At 48.1% G+C, this 18,356-nt stretch overlaps 5 protein-coding genes across 5 annotated transcripts; 3 read left to right on the top strand and 2 right to left on the bottom strand.

Annotated features, from left to right (window-relative positions):
• Window positions 1-550: 550 nt before the first annotated feature.
• An06g02570 (uncharacterized protein) lies at window positions 551-3,586 on the top strand (the record flags this gene model as incomplete). The annotated part of the gene is made up of 13 exons (XM_059748132.1): window positions 551-704; window positions 768-805; window positions 874-943; window positions 1,003-1,163; window positions 1,226-1,241; window positions 1,303-1,521; window positions 1,624-1,889; window positions 1,940-1,954; window positions 2,002-2,232; window positions 2,317-2,816; window positions 2,906-3,206; window positions 3,264-3,481; window positions 3,514-3,586. 13 exons carry the CDS (start codon window positions 551-553, stop codon window positions 3,584-3,586), a joined length of 2,262 nt encoding a protein of 753 aa, XP_059600819.1.
• A 1,900-nt stretch (window positions 3,587-5,486) lies between these two features.
• Window positions 5,487-6,192, bottom strand: An06g02560 (hypothetical protein; the record flags this gene model as incomplete). The annotated part of the gene is made up of 4 exons (XM_059748131.1): window positions 5,487-5,557; window positions 5,692-5,806; window positions 5,915-6,053; window positions 6,107-6,192. 4 exons carry the CDS (start codon window positions 6,190-6,192, stop codon window positions 5,487-5,489), a joined length of 411 nt encoding a protein of 136 aa, XP_059600818.1.
• A 626-nt stretch (window positions 6,193-6,818) lies between these two features.
• On the bottom strand, window positions 6,819-11,989 carry An06g02550 (uncharacterized protein; the record flags this gene model as incomplete). Its single annotated transcript, XM_059748130.1, has 13 exons — window positions 6,819-6,943; window positions 6,989-7,227; window positions 7,336-7,609; window positions 7,683-7,872; window positions 7,945-8,324; window positions 8,391-8,961; window positions 9,027-9,381; window positions 9,453-10,068; window positions 10,377-10,598; window positions 10,651-10,708; window positions 10,831-11,171; window positions 11,229-11,282; window positions 11,407-11,989. 13 exons carry the CDS (start codon window positions 11,987-11,989, stop codon window positions 6,819-6,821), a joined length of 4,008 nt encoding a protein of 1,335 aa, XP_059600817.1.
• A 780-nt stretch (window positions 11,990-12,769) lies between these two features.
• An06g02540 (hypothetical protein) lies at window positions 12,770-13,584 on the top strand (the record flags this gene model as incomplete). Its single annotated transcript, XM_001391038.3, has 3 exons — window positions 12,770-12,871; window positions 12,945-13,382; window positions 13,453-13,584. The coding sequence occupies 3 exons, from the start codon at window positions 12,770-12,772 to the stop codon at window positions 13,582-13,584; spliced, it is 672 nt and encodes a 223-aa protein (XP_001391075.3).
• A 671-nt stretch (window positions 13,585-14,255) lies between these two features.
• On the top strand, window positions 14,256-17,922 carry An06g02530 (uncharacterized protein; the record flags this gene model as incomplete). Its single annotated transcript, XM_001391037.3, has 6 exons — window positions 14,256-14,322; window positions 14,429-14,479; window positions 14,559-14,639; window positions 14,710-14,989; window positions 15,065-17,009; window positions 17,071-17,922. 6 exons carry the CDS (start codon window positions 14,256-14,258, stop codon window positions 17,920-17,922), a joined length of 3,276 nt encoding a protein of 1,091 aa, XP_001391074.3.
• Between the last annotated feature and the right edge of the window lie 434 nt (window positions 17,923-18,356).

Here is an 18,356-nt window from a genome sequence, read left to right as displayed (position 1 = left end):
AGGACCTAGCTAGGTACCTTGATTTACCCATAGTCCTCCGAATGCATTATCGTAGATGTATGAGTCTGGGTTCTTGGATGACCTCCTCCAAACGCGTTCGGGAAAGTCGCTTGTCAACAAAGTGCAGAGTTGAGCTTAACACGGGGAATGCAACAAGATACGAACATTTCGCGTTTTTGTACAATATAGTGAACCGAACAGCAGAAATCCGGTGTTATACTGACCACTTCTCATCTCTTCGAAAAATTAAGAACTATCTGTAGCTTCATGCAAAACCGGAAAATGCTCCAGTTTCCAGGTGGGGCGAACTAAGTAGGTCAATAATATTAAATACTGATGTTCTGGTTGGTAACTGAATTGCTATCGCCGTCCGCGATTCGGCAGTGGGAGTTAAGCTTCCGAAGGAGCCTTAGTGGATTACGTACTGTGGCGCAGTTGCTGTCTCGCCGAAGACCGAGACTCTCCCCTTTAATGAGCGCCAACCCCGAATTTCTTCCTGTTCTCTCCCTGTTACCCCCAGACAGTAGGGCACAAACGATAGCATGATATGATGTCCGACCAATTCAGTCAGGGCCGAGCGCCATCCACTCTGCGGGTATCCTCGTCGCCCGAGATGGCGACCGATCAGAATGACGGCCGATTGACCGAGGCGAAGATCTGCAAAGCCTGTGACCAATGCAGGAGCCGGAAAGTCCGCTGCATTAGTACGTTGTGCTCCAGCCTCCCTTCGCCTGCAAATGAACGGAATGTAATTGTTTCCATTTTAGTGGATCCCAAACAACGTTCGAGATGCATCCACTGCACTGTAAGATGTTCATCGATCATTCAAGCGGATATCTTTATTGGCTGTACTAACGGGGCTTCTGGATCTAGAAGCGGAGCGAGACCTGTCACTTCACCCAGACCAAACGTAAGCTAAGAACAAAACCACCGCAGACCGACTGTACGTATTCCCCAATTCGATATCTCATCTGTCGCAAATGTTCGGCTGAGATCAAGAAGATCAGGCAGATGCGGCAACCGGCCGACCCTACGCACCGCTTGTGAATCCCTGGACCGGAAGAACCCGTATTCAGCGAACCCTCTCGCCTCTGCTTTTGGACCAAATATTGGAGGACCAAAGTCGTAGTGGGATGCCAAGAGATAATTCCGCTTTGCTAAGGGTCAGTTACAGAATACTGTCTTCATAGATTTTGGGCTGACTAGACCTGACTATCATTCCCAGGCGCCTGATCATGACGGTATGCTTCTGCTGTCTTCTATATTTGATTCGCAACGCTCACTGAGAACTCTTTATTCAAGTGACTAGTTCCAGTCTTGCCTTTTTTACGGAGCGCCGAATCAACTCTCTGTCGCACCGGTTAGGCAATGACCGACTCAGGGAGCTGGTGGAGGCTATTGAATCCGTCATTCGGTCACGGCTTCTCGCCGAGGGTCCATCCGCAAATTCACTGGTCACTTTTGGAAAACCCTCTGATACTGAGAACGTCCCGCTGGACAAGACTAGACTATACGTGAACAGTATTTCTTCACTTTCTGATTCTGGTTTTCTAAATGGCGTTTCACGCGCTTGCCATTCATTCTTCTGTTCTTTCATTGACTAACTGTTGTCCAACTGCATAGCATACTTCCACCAACTCCATCCAATTTACCCTTTCCTCAATCGAAAACAGTTCGAAGACAAGGTATTTGGACCCAATCTGTCTGAAGCTCTGGCTTCCAGCTGTGCGTTCTCCGCTTTATATCATACAATTCTGGCTCTGGGATGCCAGTACCATGAAGGCGGAGCATTTGATCCGGGGAATGGCAAAGCCTGGAAGCTTTTCCAGGTATCTTTAGGTCTTGTGTCGGATATATTGATTCCCAGGGAAGCCCTGATGAATCTTCAGGTATGTCGTTTGTGGTAATGGTTTACATTTGGCTAATAGGAATGAATTAGGCCTTGGTTGCCATGGTAAGACGGTAACAGTGCGAATAGGTAGCCAAAAAAGCATGGCAAAGAAAGAAGCTAACCCGTTCGTGTGTACTTTTCAGTCCATATTCACTATGACTACTTGCTGTCTTCAAATCGACGAAGTCCTACTCATGGAAGCAGCCCGAATGGCCCAAGGCCTTGGATACCACCGGGCAATGAGCAACGGGGACCAACAGTACGAAGACACCTGTCACCGGACCTTCTGGGTGGTGTATCAAATGGAGAAGCAAATGTGTTTTCAGCATCACAAAGGGTCGGTAGGTAATTACGAACATATATCTCCTGCCTCCTGTCTCTGTCTCAGGATAAGCCGAGTGAATGTCTACTTACATCAATACTAGATGATCCCAGACTACGACATCGGATGTCCTGTTCCCCATGTCCCAGAATCCGTCTTTGGTGGGCATAACTGGTTTCTATCAGCGATCAGTTTCGGGAGAATTCTTTCACTTGCATATACCTCTCTTTTCTCGGTGAGTGCTGCAATTCAACCTCCAGAGTCGTACCGTGCCGCGATCGAGGATGTTGAAGCTCGGTTGGAACGCTGGCGGACGGCACTGCCCGAGCAGTATCGTCCTGGTCTGTTGTCTCGGCCAAATGAACTCCATAACGCCCCCTATTCTTCTTCCTATTTTCTTGAGCCGAGTTTCAAGATGGCCGTTCTCCAAACCAAGTTCTCGTACTATGGTTTAATTATCTCCCTGGCAAGTCTCAAGATTTATGTAGGCCGACAAGATCAGTCTCCATCCCAGGAGAAGACTAAGCGACTGCTGATGGATACAGCAAGAGCCGTTGTGGAGGAATTGAAGGATATTGACATAGCCGCCTATACTCCGATTTTGTAAGGACAACATCTCTTTCCCAAGATGGGTTGCATAACCTCAACGTGGTTGCTGGACGACAAGTTAACTTCTGAGATTGTTGTGATAGCATTTTGGCCATCTTACCTCTGGCAGCATTGTTCATCCTATTTGACTTTGTCATCCACAATCCAATGCATCCAGAAACCCGCAATAATCTGTCCCTGTTGGATGTAGCAGCTGGACATTTCAGTCTACTGGAGTACAAGTCAGGCGGTTTTGTGCCCGCGTCGCTTCTGACCGAATTCGCTCACATCGCAAGACAGTATGTCAGGGATTATCGCAGGAAGCAACAACAACAACAGGGGAAAGGAGGCGCAGAACCATGTGAACTGGACTTGTCGAACACTGAATCTACATTGGTTGCGGAGGTATGTCTCAGCCTTGGATGAGATTTTTATATTTATTTCTCTTCTAATCTGGACTAGGTTTCCGAGCAGTTGGCCCAAACAAATAGCCCCAGCAACAACAGTGACATCGGGTTGCAAGATGCTATTATGGAGCCCTTGGGACTACGTGACTATCTATATTATCCTGTGACGGCGGATACCACAACGCATGGTAACTTGCCTGACGATATGGTGGCATCCTCCTTCAATATTCAAAGCCTGTTTGGTTTTGTGGTTCCGGAATTCGGTCATGACCTGTAAGGGTGAACTATGTAGAAGAGAAGTCCAGGGATGATTCTCTTCCTAAATCAAATCAGCAGAAATGCAAGCCCTTGAATGTTCTCGTAGATGAGAAGCTGTAGGATTCTGGTATGGAACTTGGGCTAAGTGAGCCACTCACCTTTCGCCATTATCTTGATGTCTCTGATAGATCGTCGCTTGGCGACCAAGTTGGTCTATGTTGTCTAGGACACTGGGTTACATTTGCAGCTGCTTTCTAAACAGCAAGAATTATTTTTTATTGGTTCAACAAAATCTGCAGTGAAGATGTTTTGTATGATTGTGTATATTACTACTTAAGTGACCTTTGCCTTCTTGCTTTTTTATTTAAGAATGTATCCAGGGCTTGACACATCTGAGATGTGCTCCATACTCTACTAACTTGAAATCAAACACCTGACAGTAAATTCAATGGATAGTCCTCGAGATTAAGTGCCGGGTGATACGTAGCATTATTCTATAAGATCGGAAAGAATGCCCTTGACTATCGATCCCAAGTACGAAGGTAGAGGAGGGAACAGCCAAGCCTCTTTGGTGCTTCAAATTTTACCCAGAACCCGGATTGATTTGATTATAGTATAAATATTATAGTGATAGTGTATACAATGGATGATATCCAGAATCAAAGAGCTTAACAGCATTATGACCCTTAGCCCGTCCGAAAGGTTAGAGACCGAACGAATAAATAGTTAAGAAGGCCGGTAACACAGGGCCTAGGGTCTTGTCAAAAATAGGAGAACAAGTCTCTGATATTGCATCATTAACTAGCTTCCATTATCTACGTAAACTTAGTATATTCCTTTTTGGTTGATTCTCTTCATTCCCGAGGATGGCAGGGTTTGTCGGGTTATGGGTACACTGACTGTGGACACCATGCCGGCATTTGGTAGTAGGGTTGATTTGCTTTCTCACCACCGAATACCGAGTGCCGAGCTGAAGCTTGCGCACAGATCCAAAACTGGGTATTGGCCACACCGAGAAAAGGACCTTTACTACCAAGTGTATAAAATGGTTGGCTTGGTCCCAATATAGTTAGGTTATGGCCAATCGCGTCGAGATAAAACGTGTATCCAAGCATCAGGAGAAGGATTGCCCAGTTATGAGTGAGACAAGCTCCTTCGTGGACAGTACTAGCGGACTAGATGATGCGGATAATGATTTCCGGCAAGTATATAACTGTGCTCATGTGCCATGAGAGAAACGAGGGCGAAACATTAACTAATAGCTGAATCGGTAGTAAAGGCTCATAGATCCATGTACAGCAACTTGCCTGACATATCACATTTACCGGGCTCCCCCCGCAAAGATTCTACAGCGTCTGCTTCTTAAGCCACGACTAGTGCTGCAGATCCAGGAAACTGTTTCTGTAAGCCGACACGCAATCCCTGTTTTGGAGTTGTGGCGGCCCGACATATTCGCTCACCGGTTCATTATTTCGGCTCATCGAAGCGTCCACATACGCACGGACGACATCCTAGTCTCCCGGATTAGCCCGTACGTTCTCGGGGACCGAGGATGGTCCGAGGGAGGGCTGAAAATTGATGAGGACGACGATAATGATGAAGTCATCGCGCTGATTCGCCGTGCAGTAAAAACTAAAGGGGATGCTGTCATCTATTACAAGGGGGGATATTTGGGGCAGTGTTCGCGATCGGACATGGATGATTTTCATTGTGAATGGCAGAATTTCGATGGGAGCCGAGAGACAATGGTATTAGAACGATTAGAGTCGGAGGGCGAAGCTACACTTATTCTAAATTCTGGTGAACAGCAGGTTCTCGCACTGGAAATCGACTTGCATAAGATTATTATGCCAAAGCAGAAGCAGCAATGCCTGAGCACGCCGCATATGTGGCCTCGCGACCAGCTGAACCGATTTCTGGTATTTGCTGCCTGGGCTATTGTGACTGTTACCAACCTTGATTGAACTTTTAGGTACCAGTCTGCTTGATTACCCGGGTTTATCAAAATAATAAGATTTCGTTAGTCACGGGCAATCTGCCATCCCAGTGGAACGGGATATTGAGTTCTATAATGAAATACTCGGATTGTAACTGTTTTATATAGTATATTGAAATGCGCTGCTAGTGTAACTGTCGGAATCGCTGTAAGCCATGAGTGAAGGCCATTTCGTCGTCCGAAGATTTGATTACAGCTTACTGGCCATTGAGGAATCGCGTATACTTACCGTACTCCACATGAGGCATGTGTGCATCCACCTGCTGCTGGCGACCCATATGGTCGTGCCTGTTCACATCGCGGTCGTTCTGCCGTCTTCTACCATGGATGTTGTCCTTGCATTCCTGCAAGAACTATTTAAGACACCCTTCTTCGTCAATGATTTGCAAGCCACAGCGATCTATGTACGGTTCATAATCCTTCCAGGACGCTGCAGTCGAAACAAAACATACGTCGTCCCACGTAATCTCGGTGACAAGTTGTCTGAAATGTGGATGATTCGCTACAGGGCGCAGGACCTTGATATTCATGAAATTGGCTGAAGGAGACACGAGCAAGAATGACAGTGTTGTTGGCCGATTAAGTTGTTTGCTTACCAGGCGGTCAGATGTCTAGACATCTTATTTGGGCAAAATGATGCGAACCACAATAAATTCTCAGTAGGTAATTGAAGTAGCCCGGGACTTCGTTCCGTCAATGGGGCCTGATGTTCAAATCTTTGCGCAGTCATTCTATGGCCTTATTTTAGTCAAGGGAGCAAAATTAATATATGTGCCGTGTGCGGGTGCGGGTAAATGTTCTCTAAAATATATAGACCTTCTGAACCTCAGGTGTGTACGGCGGGTAATAGCAGCCATCGGGAAATTTCTTGGTATTTACCACCGGCAGAATAAAAATAAACGTCTGATTAGATGGTATAGCTTGTTTAACATACGTATCTCATCAAAAATCAGAGATATTCCAATGGAGAATTCCTTTTACTAGACTTTATATATCCTTTTGGAGAGAAATATGATATATGTATAGATGTCAACTAGCTGTACTCTGCTGTTGTTGATAGTTTTCTTGATTATCTTTCTATTAGGCAAAATGTCCATCACCGGCCGGTAGTGGCTTGTTTGATCACTAGTTCAGCCAGGAAGGTGGGGAGCCGGACGGTGATTATGATTATTGATTGTGTGATGTGCTGATTAGGTGAGTGATTGAAAGATAAGACTAGTGACCATTGTTAATATTCAAAACTAATTAAGGCTAAGCTTCTCTGGGTGGCACCTTTCGAATTCCTGTTATACAGAGTATGTCCAAGCATGTGATGCCAAGTGTCTTCTGCGCGTATTCTCCATCCTGGCTATGATCTCACCTCCTCCTCCTCTTTGGCACGCGAAATAGTTTGTACATAGCAAAAGCTGCCATGACATTGAATACAATATATGCCAGAACAATGCCAAAATTTCTCCAGCGACCCTCAAAGCGGATATTAACTGTAGACAAATAATCATTTGTGTTGCTCAGCGGACAGAACTCACAGCCCTCGGTGTTACGCGGGTCGATCAAGTACCCGCCAGATGACGAAATATAAGAGGCCATGTACGAGCCACACGACTGTCCACTTGGTGGGAGGAACTTGACATACTCATTAGGTGCGCATTCGATCTCCGCGTTTGCGACACCGGTCGAGAGAAGACCCGAGGCCAGCCAGGTAAACGGCGAGACATAGTACATAAATGTCCAGAAGCCGGGCAACGAAGTCTTTTTGACGAGAATACTGTTGTTGTCAACGTGGTGAGCCAAGAGATGCCATGACAAGAGGTAGGCAATATTCATATGCAATATAAAGCAGAGGGGTCGGCAAGGTTGCTTAGAATCTACTTACCCGCAGAAAGTGATACAGAGCATGTAGCATAAATTCCCAACACTACCAGCCGAATCGGCACTGTCCATCCCAGCAATGAGAGTGTGGGTAAAGGTGCTTGTAAACATCATGAAGGCCCAGGTAAACAAGAACATCAGACAGCCACGCGAGGCGATTTGGTGGGTGGCAATAGCGTTTTGATACAGTCCGATGGGGTAGTACCAGCAGAAATAGGCCACCACCGCCATCAATGAGTTCCAGACAATCTCAATCACGAGGTTGCTCAGCATCAGGACTGCGTAATGAGGTTAGCATCAGTTCGTATGTGTGACCGTGCCCTCAGTAGTAAATTCCACTACGTGCCCTACCTTTCCATTCATACATTCTGGAGGGCCTCTCACGTGCCTCATAAACATCTCGCTGTTCGATGAACTGAGGCATAATCTGCTCGCTGAGTTGTCCGAACATGCTCAACAACATCATCACTGCATACATCTGGTTCTGAAGCCCTTGGATGGTGTTCGGCGCGTTGTAGAAGCTGAAGCCAATGAATAAAGTCTGGGGGGGTGTCAGTTAATATCGCACAGGTAGATGGCTTCCGAGCCAGCGTCGCTTCGGGTAAACACATACTGATCCCACGGTAAGGGAGACTTTCGAATATATATAAGACGGATTTCGCCAGTACTGGGCTGCCACACGTTTTTGGACGAGCCACCACTGTTGCAGGAAAGACGAAGCATAATCCCTATTGTTTGGCTTCCTCGATGGCCGCATGTCACGTGTTATGCCTATGGTATTTCCAAGTGCCCGGAGTTCGTGCAATCTTTCTCTGACAGCCTTGTACTCGGACGAGTCTTTCCAGACTTTCGGCCAGTCGACAATGGTATCTGATCCTGGCGCAGCGCCGATCACTTCCAACATCCATTCTGCTGGATTGGCGCCGGGAGAACACTGCTTTCTTCCGTTGGTCTTCAAGTAGTGGATGAGCGTAGCTGAATTATGCCCAATTTCTGGCAATGATAGATACATATCCACCGTTAGTGTTTAGATATGTGTGGAGGCAGCGGGCGACAAACCTCCAAAGTAAACTGTTTTACCGCCTTTTGCGAGAAGCAGCAGGTTGTCAAATTGCTGAAACAGAATAGCTGATGGTTGGTGAATGGTGCACAGAATTGCCTGGCCAGTACGTGCAAGGCGTTTCAGCAGCTGGCAGATAGTCCATGACGTCTGTGAGTCCAGCCCAGAAGTTGGCTCATCCAAGAAAAGGAGCAATTCAGGCTTCGCAGCCAATTCAATACCAATGGTAAGGCGTCTGCGTTGTTCGATGTTCAGCCCTTCACCAGGAACACCAACAATGGCGTCCGCATACTCTTGCATATCGAGGAGCCTAATCACTTCCTCCACATGGGCGAGCTTTTCCGCCCGTGGAAGGCTAGCAGGCTGTCGGAGAAGTGCACTGAATTCGAGTGACTCTCGCACACTGCACGTTGAAAGATGAACATCCTGCTGCTGCACGTATCCTGTTTTGCGCTGGAAGGAAGTATCATTGGGCGCGCCGTTAATGAGCATATCACCGGTAACAACGCCAGTGGTCACGCGTTTGGCGAGAACGTTGAGTAAGGTAGTTTTCCCGGCACCTGACACACCCTGGGATTGGTCTTATGTTAGGCTCATCCAACCGCTGACATTGGTAGTGACATCGACATACGTACCATCAGAGCAGTCAAAGTCCCAGGTTGAATCCATCCATCGACGTGGTCGAGGATCCGCTGAACCTCTTTGTTACTTCTTATTTCGTAGCATACATCTTGCCAGTGGAATATATGGCCTTTGCCCTGCAAAGCATTCGTCTTTCGGATGTCGTCTAACTGGACCATCGTGACCGTCGGCGGCCGGACAGCTTCTTCGTCGACGTTGGCCATGCGCAATGTAGACTTCTTCTTGTCAAGAAGGCCACGACGAAAGATGAGTACCTCACCCCTGCTCCTAGCCATACTGAGTACCTCAGTCGCGACCAGGTAAGCGGTTGTGAAAATGACCCAAAATGCGACCATAATTCCTACGTTCCTAGTGATACGTTAGCCACGGTCTCCTCCCGGGGCTGGCTTGCTTCCAGGGGGTAGGTTAGAACAGCTTACCGCCACTTGTTGGATTGATGGTAACCGAATTTGTCGTTAATATATATGTCCCCCTGGATTGTGGTTGTACCAATTGTGTTTCCAACCTCCGCACAAGCCCGGTTGTTGATGCCAACAGCGTTGTAGTCTGGTCCAGAGGGAACAATAACCGAGCACGAGAATTCACGATTGTGGAATTCATTGATGATCAAGGATTCGAAGGCATAACTGAGCGGATTAACATAAGTTATCCACCGTGACCATCCGCGCATATACATAGTTGGCATTGTGAAGCCAGTGTACATGATCAGACCTAAAACTAGTAAGGCAGCTGGCACCATTGCTTGTGACATTGTACGCGACACTGATGCAATTGTCCGGAACAAGCTCGATGTGACCATCGTGCTGAGGAAGGCAATGAAGAGGAAAAAGAACACCGCCCCCACGTCTCGCCGTAGGTTAGCCATCAGATACAACGTTAGATTGAAGAAAAGCGTGTTAAGCAACTTATACGGGATATCGATCATCATGCTGGCGAGAGCCTCTGCAGATGGGTGATAAAGAGCAAATTGCTTGTGTTTCTCCACCACCGGCCGTTGCTCGTATAACGTCAAAATCTGGTCCAGGTTAGTGTCGTCTGATAATACAGTAGATTGTTTTATCAATTGATGATCACCTCTAGGACGCTGGCAAATGCACTTAAAAGTAGTGCAAAGAATATTAATCCTCCTCTGCCATAGAAGCTATTCGTGTCATCTTGCATATTGAAGAAGATGCTGCCCAAGACCAGGGCCATGATAGTATTGCCCCCAAGCTGGATATAAGTCAAGGAGGGATCGGCAAGCAAACGCTTCCAGCCGCGCCAAACACATAACAATGTCTGTTTCCTATACGACAACGTATATGGTGATTTCGTTCTCAGGCTACTCGCCTGTTGGGCCTTACGCGAGGCCACGAACTCGTCGCGACTTTCGCCCCCGAGACTATACTTATTGTTGTAGGCCTCGATTCGACCCACTAGCTGCTGGCGCTGTTTGCTTTCCTTCCACCGTGCTTCGAACTCCATTGCAGTGACGGGTACTTTATATTCGAACCCCGGCCGCACGCGACGTTCCTTGGGGCTGGTCATTGAGGTAAGAAAATCCGGTGTCGTCTGCTGCTCGGGGCCTGGAAGTTATTCGCGTTAGAAACAGCAAGTAGGGCCTCTGCGGGACCTTACACTCAAACCCCAGTTCTTCAAAGTATGCGCGGGCTCCAGATGTTGGTCCAAAGTAGATCTGCCGTCCTTCATACAGAAGAAAGACATTGTTGAAAAGCTTTCAAGGGGTGATATGGTAAGCCAGAAATACCTCGACGATCAAGAGAGCAGAGAGGAATATGCGGGGAAGAGGGTGCGTACATCATATGCCTCCTGAGGCGCTTGATATAGAGAGACCAGGACAGATGACTGTAGGAGTTCTGTGGCCGTACGAAGTGTTCGGCAAAATTCGACAGCATTGGCGCTGTCCAAACCACGGGTACTGTTGTCCCAGCATTGCAGCGCGGCATCACTCAGCGCTGCTTCGGCAATACTCACGCGTTTTCTTTCTCCTCCGCTAACCCCCCGGATGAAGTCATTTCCGACGACGGTGTTCATTGTATGCGAGATACCGAAAGTGGCCATAATCACATCCCGCAGGAGCATGGAATATTCCTTCACCTTCAGCGCGCATGGCAACTCCCGCGGTGCTCTGGCATGAGCTGCAAACGTGAGAGTGTCTCCCACTGACAGCATTGGAAAATGCACATCGTTCTCACCTGCAAAAATAGCCTCTCCGCGGAAGCGATTGTGCATTTCGTTGCTGGAAACGCCTGATGCATCCAGTCAGTAACCAGGTAGGATTCCGTGGTTTTTTTTTTTTTTTTTTTTTTTTTTTTTTTTTTTTTTTTTTTTTTTTTTGTATGGATGGACCCGAACACTGCCACATATACGCACCTCGATAATTCATCCTGACTTTGTCGCCCAAGAATAGCCCTTTCATATGGCCTGAAATTGCTTTTAGGAACGTCGAACACCCGGAGCCAGGAGGTCCAAGAACCAGAAGCATCTCGCCGGTGTTGACAATCCCCTCCAAGTCGTGGAGAATATCAATCCGATGTTTGCGTCTGGGTGTTATCACCGATAATATGCTATTTCCCACGGTTTTCTGATAGTCCGTGTACTTGCCAAAGCCATACACATCGAGATTGCGGAAAGATACGCCGGACCTCCGGCGTCGCCCTGATTCCGAATTAACACTCTCATATTGAACGAGAGCTTCTACCCAAGCTCGTGTGTCGAAGCTGGAGCACTGAGGGTCAAGCTTCGAGCCGCGGAGGGGATGGAAAATGTCGTTGTAACTTTCGTCTACTTCCATGACCACGGTATTCTCAGAGATACGGCTTGCCAAGCGGTGAATTATTTGGTCGGCATTGTTGTAGACTGCCTCTTTTCGCCCTTCTTCGTCTCCATCAGCTGTGCAGGCCGGGCTTTCCCCGACTTTCATACCACTGAGCCGTTGTGCTGAGCCTTTTGTCATGGTTGTAGGTTGTCGACAAGATATCAGCGTATATGTGCGGAAGCTTCCGAAATATATATAATGCCCCTTGCTGTTGTCCACATTTGCAATCTGCTTATCCTGTATCCACACAGTCGTCGGTAAGCAACTCGCCTAAACAAGTTCACTAGTCCAACGTCTCCGTTCACGACTGGTGCCTGGGAATCGTTTTTCTTCCGTGTCATCGTTCTGTAGAATAGGGTTTCGGTATTCGGCAATTGCTGCAAGATCTCTCTCGGGGTTCGGTGGAACTGAAGAAAGTGAGACACTCTTCTGGTACGTCCAGGCTACTCCGAACATACCGTTGTGCCAATTCTAGTCAAGGTCTTCATTTGTTTCCAAGGATGGCGCAGCCAAGGCAGATCTTCGAAGACCAGTGCAACTAATGAGTGCATGCCTTCCTCCCTGTAGAGTTGTCGAAACATATGATTCTCTACTTCTATTCTTGTAGTTGACATCTCCTTCATCTACGTATTTCATAACCTGCAGAATAAAATGTCCACTGATATCCCGCAACTCCCAGAGGAGCCTATATCCTTAAATTACAGCCTGGAAAGGCGCAAAACCCGAATTTTGATCTTTTGGCTCCTGGTGTTCATGGATTCAGTTGCCTTTCCTATTGGTCTCTACTATCTTCTGACCCGATGCACGACGTTGTCCACCACGACCAGTATGGTGACCTCGAGACACTTTTTTATTGTTATTACGGCTCAATCGGTATCTAATTAGTCGTTTTGTCTAACAGTCTTTAATATATTAACAATGACTCTGTTCGGTACTTTTCTTACGGAAACATTGCAGAGATCGTGGAGTCTATGGCGAAAGAAATCTACCGTTCGCGTTCGCAACACAGGCCGCTACTACGTGAATAAGCCTTCAAGTTTTCCTCTATCTTGTGACTATCCAGTTGCACTTACATCTAACTGAATCCTCGTAGTTCGACTTCACGCATTGGCACATCCTCGTCTCCTGGATCATCATCATTGCCGAACTCGTTCTGGGAACCATCCCCGAACCACCCTGGATACGCATGCTGGCTATGCCTGTGCCCTCACTCTTCTTCGTTTTCTCTATCGAGATGTTGATCTTCGAATTCATGTACATCTTCAAGATTCCCGTCCCGTTCCGCATCTCCTCTGTCCCCAAAGGCGACCCAATGCGTCCCGCTCTCTATCCGCTCCTGGAAGACATCATCGCCGTTGATGGGATGGGACAAACAGAGTTCCGAGACCATTTAAATCAGCGATACAACGCGAGTCCTCCGTTTCGCAGCATGCTACATCGATTGACGATGCTGTGGATGATTCCTCAAATGCTGGTGGCCGGCGGAACGCTGGCGGGAATTGTGATTGCTGACCATGAGCTGGCTTATACGGTATGTCTTCTTGACCTCTGAGATTGATCGCATTGCACGATGCTGAGGTTATGTGAGCGACTTGATGTAGCTCGGCTGGTCAGTTCCTGCAATTTGGGCAGGGATCTGGGCTATGGTAATGGCGATACGGATTAGGGTGGAATTGCGCCGTGAGCGGCATTATTGGATGGCGCTGCGACTGACTCGGCAGCTGCAGCAATAAAGGTGGGAGGTCTCGGAGACTGTTGGTACGATTGAGGTAAAGGCCACCTAACGGGGCCCGAAGAATGCTGAAAGGGCGACGCAGTAGTGAGACGGGGAAGGGATCAATATATTATAGCAAGGATGTCAGAGACTTATACATTACACATGTCGTGAGTGCATAGGATATCGCGAATGCGAGAGAAGCTAGAAGAGGGCGAAAAAGACCATGTATTGAATGGGGTCACGAGCCCTGGCTGGCTCACGATGAATCCTCAGGGTATCTTTTCTTATCCTCTCTGGTTTGATGAAGTACGAGTACGCAAAGCCGCTGATCTAAATGACATACATTTGGTATGGCAATCTACAATAAAAGGAGTTACCAGATAATTTTTCACCAACTTAATATTGCGAATTGGTTGTAGAGTTGCTATTGGTCAATGCGTTGCCAAAGGCCGAACAACTACTAGACAAGTATCAACGTCACTCTAATTCCCTGGAAATAACCGCCCCTATCATTTTTTAACACTTCAATCACATACTAGATTAGGTGAGCTTGGTGCCTTGCGAAGCCCGACTGACCATGACTGCAATAAAAGCGATGAATCCCTGGTTTCGGGTATGACACCTGTGGGGGTGGCGGGTCGAAGATTGTTCCACATAGCCTCCGAACACCGAACACTGAACACCGAGATGTCGATGCTTCTCGGTGTCCGCGGAACACGAGATCAGTCATCCTACATTGGTGGAAGGGACTACGGTGTATAAGAAGTAATATATTTACTTTGGAGCCAGCACCCAAGAGTTATACTACTTCTAGCTTCATCCTTATATTAATCTCCATAATATATCTCCGAACTTCTTAGTTTTCTGGCAAAAAGAGATGAGAGACGCTGAGCGCATTCCTGGGCCGACACGTAAGCCAACCCATGAGCAGCTCGATCCCGCAAACACTCGTTCCAATTTGATACCTGTACTAAATATACGTCTATTAAGCCCTGCCGGTGGTGGGAAATCTATTCGACATCGATCTTGAGCATGTTCTGCAATCCGTCATTGGATTAGCAAACAAATATGGTATATATCCCTAATCATGCATATCTGGTAGGATATGATAGAAAAGACGCATCTTTAACCTCTCATATAGGACCCCTCTTCCAAATCACTATCAATGGTGAAAAGCAGATCTTTGCGACTAGCCAGGCCCTGGTAGACGAGCTCTGTGACGAGTCGCGCTTCCACAAAGCCGTAGCCTCTGGCCTCGAGAATTTACGAATGCTGGCCCACGATGGTCTCTTCACAGCCTACCATGGAGAGCGCGGCTGGGGGATTGCTCATCGCATTCTAGTGCCTGCCTTTGGCCCGCTGCGTATCCAGAGCATGTTCGACGATATGGGCGATTTAGCGCAACAGCTATGTTTGAAGTGGTGGGTGCTTCTGGATATTGATAACAGGAAATTAGATGAAACTAATTATTTTGTTTCCTTTCGTTGTCGATGCAGGGCCCGCCAGGGAGCTTCAAACAGTATCAACATCACCGATGATTTCACACGCCTCACTTTAGACACTATTGCCCTTTGCACTATGGACTTCCGGCTGAACAGCTTTTATAATAACGACACTATGCACCCATTTGTCGAATCCATGTTGTACGTACTGAGGGAAGCAGATGTTCAGTCTGCGCTTCCCGGGATTGCAAACTCGGTACGCATAATGGCGCATCGGCGCATGTTGAAGAACATTGAGGCGATGAGAACTATAGCTCGCGACATTATACACGACCGCAGAAAGAAAGAGAATCCCGCCGACGACCTTCTGAACACGTTATTGAACGGGCGGGACCCAGTCACCGGAGAAGGCATGAGCGATGAGTCGATCATCGACAACGTCATCACGTTCTTGGTTGCGGGTCACGAAACAACCTCCGGCCTGCTATCCTTTACATTTTATTATCTGGTACAACACCCAGACATCTTGAAGAAGGCCCAGAAAGAAGTGGACGAGACCGTCGGCCAGGCCCAGATCTCGGTGCAACACCTCGCAGAGCTTCCGTACATAGATGCCATACTGAAAGAGAGTCTGCGCATGATGCCTACTGCCCCGGGCTTCACCGTCACTCCGAAGAAAGCAGAGACTCTGGGCGGGAAATGGTTGTTGAATGCCGGCCAGCCTATCAATGTGCTGCTGCCTGCCTGTCTGCGAGACCGGAGTATTTTCGGGCCCAACGCAGACGAGTTCAGTCCGGGACGCATGTTGGCAGAGAATTTCTCTAAGCTCCCACCCAATTCTTGGAAGCCTTTCGGCAATGGCGAGCGGAGCTGCATTGGCAGGGCCTTCGCTTGGCAGGAAGCCCAGCTGGTGGTTGCGATGATCCTTCAAAACTTCGATTTGGTGCCTGACGATCCGTCCTACACCCTGCGCATTAAAGAGACTCTCACCATCAAGCCCGATGGGTTCCGAGTCCGAGCCACACTACGCCACCGCCAAACTGCCACCGGGCTATTCCAACACACTCTGTCGGCGCGCAATGATACGAGCTTAGCGTCGTCATCGGCTCATTTCATCAAGAAAAGCGAGGATCAGGCACCGGCGGGAGGACGACCAATTTGCTTCTTCTACGGCTCTAATAGTGGAACTTGCAAGGCTCTCGCCCATCGTTTGGCATCGGACTTGATGCCCTATGGCTTTACTGATCAGAAGCTTGCCGTCCTCGATACTGCTGTCGACAATCTGCCGAGAGATCAGCCGGTTATTATTTTGACGACAACGTACGATGGTCAACCCACGGACGATGCAAAGAAGTTTGTCGCCTGGCTCGAAAGCGGCAAAGTACCGGCTCTCCAAGGCATATCGTACGCAGTCTTCGGCTGCGGTCACCATGACTGGACTCAAACATTCTATCGTATCCCGACTTTGATTGATGAACTGATGCACAAGGCCGGAGCCACACGCCTTGCACCACGAGGGACAGCCAATGCTGCTGTCAGCGATCTATTCTCGGATCTCGAAGCGTGGGAAGAGACAAGCCTGCTGCCCGCCCTTCGTGAAACATTTCTTCTGTCTAGCAGCAGCGACTTGGAGCCCCTCAACCTGCACCAGTTACAGATCAGCCTCAGTAAACCCAGGAGGATCGATCTGCACAAAGACCTTATGGAGGCAAGAGTGACTACTGTTCGAATACTAACTAACCCCGACACCCCAGAGAAGCGACATATTGAATTCCGTTTCCAGGGAGACACCACCTTGCGCCCAGGTGATCATGTCAATGTTCTCCCAGTCAATCCGCCAAGCACGGTCCTGAGAGTGCTGGCGCAGTTCAATCTTGCTCCGGACTACAGCATCACCATCAATTCGTTCAACACGCTGGGTCTGCCTCAGGCCACACCGGTGTCGGCATCTGAGCTGTTTAGCGCCTATGTGGAGCTATCCCAACCAGCCACACGTAATGTACGTAATGACGAGCATTTTCCTCGACCCGGAAGAACCTAGCTAATTGAAGATATCCCAGAACCTCAGAATTCTCGCGGCAACCGCACAGTCAGATGAAGACAAACAAGAGTTAATCCATTTGCAGGATTCATACGATTCGCTCGTCCGGGACAAACGCGTCTCGGTCTTGGATCTCCTCGAACAGTTCCCCTCCGTCTCCCTTCCCATCGCCGCATTTATCTCCATGCTCCCGGCTCTGCGCTTGCGGACCTATTCTCTCTCCCTGGCCCCCTCCTTCAAACCCTCCCACGGTTCTCTCACATTTTCGGTGGTCAATGAGCCGGCAAGAAACGGCAACAGGCGATATCTGGGTGTCGGGTCGAATTACCTTGCGTCGCTCACACCAGGGTCTATTCTTTACTTATCTCCACGGCCAGCCAAGGAGGCATTCCATCTACCGGTAGACCAATCCAGAATACCCATCATAATGATCTGCGCGGGTAGTGGTCTGGCCCCTTTCCTTAGCTTCATACAAGACCGCATGATCTGGCAACAGCAGGACAAACCACTGGCGAGGGCATTGTTGTTCTTTGGCTGTGGTGGGCGATTTTTGGATGACCTTTACCATGAGGAACTATCTGAGTTCGAAGCTGCAGGAGTGGTTGATGTTCGGAGAGCATACAGTAAAGTCCTAGATTATGATATGGCGAGGGGATGCAAATACGTGCAAGACCGGCTGGTGGCGGAAGCTAATGCTATCCGGCATCTTTGGGCTCAAGATGCCACGATCTATGTCTGCGGCTCTGCAGATATGGCCAAGGGGGTCGAGGGAGTGTTGGAAAAACTGTTGGGAATGCTGCCCAGGGAGCGATATGTTACGGAGATATATCAAATGCAAACACGCGATAACGTATCTGAATGGCTGATCTAATACTATCCCAGTCGCAGCAATTGATTTGTGGGACGTATATCAAAGCTTGGTTTTCGGGCATTACCACGACGAGGATATTTGACCAATTTATTTTTATCAGACTTACCGGTTGATACTAGGATAGAGTATAGGTAGTCAGCCTGTCCCCCAGACTCCATCAAGTAAAAACTCTACTCCTTTGTCATTATGTAGTCTCTTTGTAGATCCATAGACTTGCAGGATATTTAGTAGCCGTATAAAGTAAAGCGCGGAATATCCGTACCGTTATAGGAAAGATCCCGCCACCGTCGTCGCAGCAGGTGAAGAATCTTGGACCATGTATCAATTCTGGACACAGCAGATAGACTATATGATAAGTCAAGCGACTGAACAGCAATCAGAGAGCAATATAGGTCTAAGCCAAATAGCAAATAACTGATAGCCTCATGGCAATG

Source organism: Aspergillus niger (genome assembly GCF_000002855.4).
Source record: "Aspergillus niger supercontig An06".
In the NCBI taxonomy this organism is placed as follows: Eukaryota; Fungi; Ascomycota; class Eurotiomycetes; order Eurotiales; family Aspergillaceae; genus Aspergillus; species Aspergillus niger.
This window is presented reverse-complemented; position numbering and strand designations above follow the sequence as displayed.